Genomic DNA, 5,844 nt, shown 5'->3' with positions numbered 1-5,844 from the left:
GGGCGCAATCCAGTTTGCTCGTTGAGAAGGCAAGGGACAATTTTTTTATGAACCAAGTTGTCCTTGGAATAATGTAACATAATAATTTCGTGTCCAAGTAAAGGAAGCCTATCTTAAATTAAGCCCTTGATTTTTCTAACAACTCGCAAAAAAATTGAGGGTCAGATTTTCTAATAAACGGTCCTCTTCAATTCTTGCAATTTGTGAAAGAATAGGTTTTCATTCCGCTCTTCATAACTAACTAAATACCCCCTACCCCTTGTCTAAAGACCGTAACGTTTTCATAAAATCCACTAAAGTAGCAATAAAAAAGTTTTGCGCTGCTAAAGCCAATCTCGCCTGTTGATATGTACGCCAACAACGTGAGCAACCTGGACCAGATCCTGTCATCGCTTCAGTGCTATCCCGTATGTAAAATAATGCTTGCTATCAATTTCTTTTTTGATCGCTTTTCAAAATTACCTCAGCAAAGTTCTCGAGTCCGTGAGGACGTGTACAACCTATTAGGACAAATTCCATCTCTACAGCCCAATTGTGGCACATTTGGTGCGTCAATCTGTTCTTGCAATAAATTGCAATAATGCATTCAGTAACACTAGTCTGTCTTTTTTAGCTCACAATGATGGCACGACGAGCACATTGCTTAATCTCGAGGGCACGATCCCAATTTTCTATCGTGGCAATCAATACAACATCCCAATTGACTTCTGGGTCGTCGAGACGTACCCAATGAACCCTCCAGTCTGCTTTGTACGCCCAACGGCGGACATGATGGTCAAACCTGGCCATCCTCATGTCACGAGTGACGGGTACGTCAAGATCCCCTACACATGCGACTGGCGACCGGACTTTACGTTGCTAGAACTCGTCGCACACATGTGTAGTATCTTTGGTAATATACCACCCGTCTTTCGTCGACCAGGGACTGCTCGGGTTCCAAATCGAGCCAGTATCAGCTCGTCATCCGTTGGTAGTGGAATTGGAGGATACTTTCAACCAGGCTCGTATGCACAGACTCATCCGCCTCAACCCTCTCCATACGCTTCTACTCAATTTCAATCGCACGTTCGACAATTAAATGAAGGAAGTAGCAATCTCCAATCGTCAACGGCGTCATCATCAGGGCTTTCGAGGTCGACGGAAGAGCGCACGGTCGCATTAAAAGCCGACGTGACTAGCAAGATACGAGAGCAACTCGATAAAACGTACAAACGTGTGCGAGACGATATTGATTTGCAATTTGAACACGGGGTGCAATTAACGCAGTCACGTGAAAATGTCGAGCGTGGTCTCCAGTCGCTACGTACGTTATGTGACGATCTTGTGCGTACCGAAAAGGTCGTGGAAAATCAAGATAAAGAGATCACTGCGTGGCTTGATGCGAACGAAGAAAATACCACAGTGGACCCAGATACAATATTAATGGAAGGCGACGCTCTGTCGAAACAGTATGTTGTTAAAGTGCTCTTGCAAATGGCTTGGAAGTTTGACTTGAATGTTTCTGGTTGCCTAGAATGGTTTCGACACTGGCAGAACACCATGCGATGGAGGATGCGCTGTACTATATGGACCGAGCGCTGAGCAACGACGCGATTGATCTATCTCTGTTTTCAAAAGAGGTTCGAAAAATCGCGCGAAAACAGTTCATGTGTCTGGCACTCGTACAGAAAATACTTGCTAAACAGCGAGAGCTTGCAAGTTCTTCGTATCATAGTAGTCGACCAAGGTAATATAATTATCAATAGGTAGAAATAGAAATGTTTATGCGAACTTTATGGACCTTTGCTGACCGATTTGTGCGCGTACGTTGTCGAGCTACACGTGCGTAATTTTATTTTAGATAAGTTCGCATTCCTGAAGTAAGAAAATCAGCTGCACCGCTTCTCTCTTGCGCAATGACTTCGTCAACTGACTCATTTGTTAGATCTCGCACTACATTGCATATTCAGTATTAATCAATACATGCCAGTTGTTGAAATCGTTTATTGTCGAGACAGACTAAATGATTTTTTCGTAGATTTTACGACTTTCGAGTAAAAAATCACATACGATGCAGAACTCACATTTCATTAGATTCGTTTTCAACCGTATATCGAATATTTTTCACCAATCGGACGGGGTCATTGTGGTCCACACCAGCCTTTTTCATCTTCGTCCTCAGTAATGCCACAACGTGCGATGCTGTCGCATTTGAAGGAGCTCAAAGCCGAAAAGACGAAAGAATCCCGCTATGACCAAGTGGAAAACTCCGTGGAAATAAGTCTTGCAGAATTTATCGACACTAACCATGTCATAAACGCGGAAACGGAAAAAGCTCGGCGTCAGCAGCAACGTATTTCAGTCGAGCTTTCAGATGACGATGACGACGTCAACACGGAGGCGACTACAACCAAGCTGGACGATGAAATAATAGGAAACGATGCGCGTTTTCGTGTGAATGGAATTGTGGTGGACAATGACGTCAAAGGCGGCGCTCGAAGTGGTTGGGACGGCGTATATGAAATTATGTTTAAGAGCTCGACACCGACGGGCCAGCGCGTAGCGCTTGTGCTGCTTGTAATGGTTTCCATGAGCGTCGTTGTTGGTACGTCGTTGCTTAAGTATCAGTAATTGAAGATTGGTGTAGCTGATGCGTTGCGCGCGATGCTTTTACAGCTGTGCTGGACAGTGTGGACGATATACGGTAAGCATCGCTTTCAAGTATTTGTATCAATATGGGTCTAACGTTTGGATTGTAGCGAAGGCATAGGAAATTACTTATTGGCGATTGAAGCTTTTTTTACAGTGGTGTTCTCGGTCGAGTATTGTTTGCGCCTCGTGTCATTGCGTAACCCGAGCAGATTTGCCTTAAGCTTGATGGGATTTGTCGACATGTGCGCATTAGTACCATCGTATCTGGGTTTTATTCTCCCTGATGCCAGACCATTGCTGCACTTGGCCGTATTACGTATTTTTCGAGTCATGCGAGTCTTTCGCTTATTGAGACTGGCGCGATTTGTCGATGCAGGGGCTGCATTGAGTGACAATATTGAGTCTAACAAACGACGCATTGCTGTGTTCCTCGTCGCTCTTTTTACGATGATTCTTGTCATTGGCTGTGCCATGTATCTGATCGAAGGTGATAGCCACGATTTTTCTAATATTCCGATAAGTCTTTATTGGACAGTCGTAACCATGACCACCGTGGGTTACGGTGATATTTCACCTCAGACTATCATTGGTCGCATACTGGCTACAGTTGTTATGTTCGTGGGGTACGGTATAATTGCGTGCCCACTTATTCTGAATCAGACAGGCTCGCAAGATATTCTGACCGAAGTCGTGGAGTGTCCACGCTGCTTTCGCCGACTGCATCAAGAAGACGCCAGTTTTTGTCGAGTGTGTGGTACATCTCTGCGCCAGCCTCGCGCCAAATATCTCAAGGCGCGCCGTGATCGTCGACTCCGTCTTGCAAAGCTTCAACTACCGACTGCGAAGGACCGCATGCCAACGTCTGCGTCGTCTACAATGAGGTCAAATATGCACCTGCTGTCTGAGGACCTAAACTCCACGCGGACAATTGATTCGAGCATGGGATAAAAGAATATGCACCGAGCCTCAGACCCCCACCCTTAATAGATTATGACACTTTATTCTTTCTATAGACAGTTATTTTGCTAGCTGTATTAGCATATCACAAGGCTAGACATAAGTTACGAAACCCTCCGGGCATATTCCATCTGATAGTTTTTATAATGGTGGGGCAAGCGTATTAGGAATAGTCGCGCGATAAAAGCGTCGTCTTGGTGGGTGACTGGCGCTGAAACTTCTGCGACCTCCGCACAGCAACATAGCACTGTCTTGGCTGCAGCAAAACATCTCGTCACTGCTGTAGCGTGGGCACGCTTCCAGAAACGCTGGATCGGTAAATCGTTGCAGTTTTCTCTGAAGCTGGACCAAGACGCTCGGCGTAGCCCCAACAGGCTGGGTCTCTTTCCAGCCGTAACGATTCCAAAATTTGACACTCTTGACCCATATTTTCTTAGCCTCTTGGTCAATAGCTGAAAGTATCAGTGAGTCACTTGGCGTTCTCACGCAGCTCCCATCTGGTCGCAGGTGGACCTTGTATGTGTTCACCTGGAACGAATTCGGAAGCGATGGCACGTCCAACTCTGCGTCCTGGTCCAGCACCTCGATCATACAGCCGCTAAGTTGCAAAAGACGCTGTTGTTGCTTCCACTTTTGCAGCTCGATCTCGCTCTCAGGCTGCTTTATTAAGTCTTTAATCGAACGCGATGACGTGCATACTTCAACTTTGGCCGTATGCCAAGGCTCAAGTGGTGGCGTCGCTTGATCGGCGGGATCTGCGCAGCTGTCCGTAAATAACGAGCACACTAACACGCCTGTAGAAATCTCCACGAAGGCAGGGTGACTATTGCATACCACCAAATAGCCCGCGCACGTCATTAAAGAGTATTGACGTCGGCGGACTGGCTAAATTGCAAATGAAATGGCATTAAGAATACCGTATTTTCGCATGAACCGCTAGCGTGAGGGATACATTTTAGAAATAGGCCAATCAGAATCGAGAAAGCTGATCAGGAAATTTTACGTAAAGTCACTGCCGACAAGAAACTTTACCAAGCTATCGTCTGCTTTTTCAATGTAGCAAATATTGTGTAATCGAACGTGGAATTTGACAGACTCCTCAATCAAACGCTTATTACAGCTTTTAGATGAGTAGCCGAAAAGCGGGCTCGTTATCGCTGGTCGGGCCTCACTTAATGGCAATTTCTGTAAGCAACAAGTCTCTTTGTTCGAAATGTGCATTGTTTCTTGACAGCGCACTAAATTCAGTGGTAGCAAGTTGCTGCATTTGGACCACATGAATTCGGATTCAGAGTTGCATGACTTTGGCGACATTCGTGTAAACGCTACAAAAAACAGACAAGCATATCCCTATGAATTTCCCTACCGCAAGAATCTTTTTCCAAACCACCTGTTTATGTAAATGCGATACGACATTTGCCTAGCTTTTAATCCGTGACGGAATAGTACTTCGTGTGCTCGTGCTCTTAAGATATTCCATTTATCTCAGAAATTGCAAGATGTATAGTTTTTTTTGCACACTCGCCGTAGTGGTGCCTTCTATCGGTCTTATGAAAAATATCGCAGCATACTTGGCACGAGGAAGCATAAAACGCACTTAGCCATGCTTAACTGCTCTAGTGGTTTACAGTATAGTACCGTGCAGTACTTATCTTATTCTAGCAGATCGAGCCGACTGATTTATTTGTGGCTCATATCTCACCAATAACAAGCCTGTCAAGCACTTTTATACTGTAATACTTTCTTAATCTACACTTTCAACTCCCATAAAAAGAATCTCCTCGAACTTTTTATCAAGATTAAGTGCAACCCCTCACAGTTTATCTTCTAAACACGTATAACCTCTTATATATTGTATATAAGGATAGTCTCATCTCTGGCACATAATATAAATTTATTAACCCTTCATTCTTTATATTTTATAGACCCCTCATTTCTTCATTTCTTTATACTTTAAAGTTTTTTTGTAGTCCCGTTTTTTTTTAATGCTAATAATCCTTATACTCTGATCACCGCAAAAAAAAGTCATCTATGGTGCTCTGTGTCAGCTTTAATACTCTAATTTCTCTTATGTTATCCTTCATTTTGCGCACCGCCGTCAAAATTTCCGTCTGATCGCCTTCTTGTTGAAGCCAGAAAAGTTCCAATGTTTCTTGGGTGGCCAATGCATGGATTGTCTTGACAATTGGAAAATCCTCACTATCGTCGTCCAGGTCAGCATTGTCTTCAGTGTTCTCTTTCACTTCCCTCACTGAC

The 5,844-nt window shown here is 44.3% G+C and overlaps 3 protein-coding genes across 3 annotated transcripts; 2 read left to right on the top strand and 1 right to left on the bottom strand.

Moving 5' to 3' along the window:
* Positions 1 to 347: 347 nt before the first annotated feature.
* CCR75_008001 (uncharacterized protein) lies at positions 348 to 1,985 on the top strand (the record flags this gene model as incomplete). The annotated part of the gene is made up of 3 exons (XM_067966056.1): positions 348 to 546; positions 614 to 1,448; positions 1,514 to 1,985. 3 exons carry the CDS (start codon positions 348 to 350, stop codon positions 1,728 to 1,730), a joined length of 1,251 nt encoding a protein of 416 aa, XP_067815866.1. The 3' UTR covers positions 1,731 to 1,985.
* Positions 1,986 to 2,163: 178 nt separating this feature from the next.
* Positions 2,164 to 3,579, top strand: CCR75_008000 (uncharacterized protein; the record flags this gene model as incomplete). Its single annotated transcript, XM_067966055.1, has 3 exons — positions 2,164 to 2,584; positions 2,627 to 2,683; positions 2,786 to 3,579. 3 exons carry the CDS (start codon positions 2,164 to 2,166, stop codon positions 3,577 to 3,579), a joined length of 1,272 nt encoding a protein of 423 aa, XP_067815867.1.
* A 150-nt stretch (positions 3,580 to 3,729) lies between these two features.
* On the bottom strand, positions 3,730 to 4,446 carry CCR75_007999 (uncharacterized protein; the record flags this gene model as incomplete). The annotated part of the gene is made up of 1 exon (XM_067966054.1): positions 3,730 to 4,446. One exon carries the CDS (start codon positions 4,444 to 4,446, stop codon positions 3,730 to 3,732), a length of 717 nt encoding a protein of 238 aa, XP_067815816.1.
* Between the last annotated feature and the right edge of the window lie 1,398 nt (positions 4,447 to 5,844).

This window comes from Bremia lactucae, linkage group LG16, assembly GCF_004359215.1.
Source record: "Bremia lactucae strain SF5 linkage group LG16, whole genome shotgun sequence".
Taxonomy (NCBI): domain Eukaryota; phylum Oomycota; class Peronosporomycetes; order Peronosporales; family Peronosporaceae; genus Bremia; species Bremia lactucae.
Note: the sequence above shows the minus strand (reverse complement) of the source record. Positions and strands in the feature narration are given on the sequence as shown.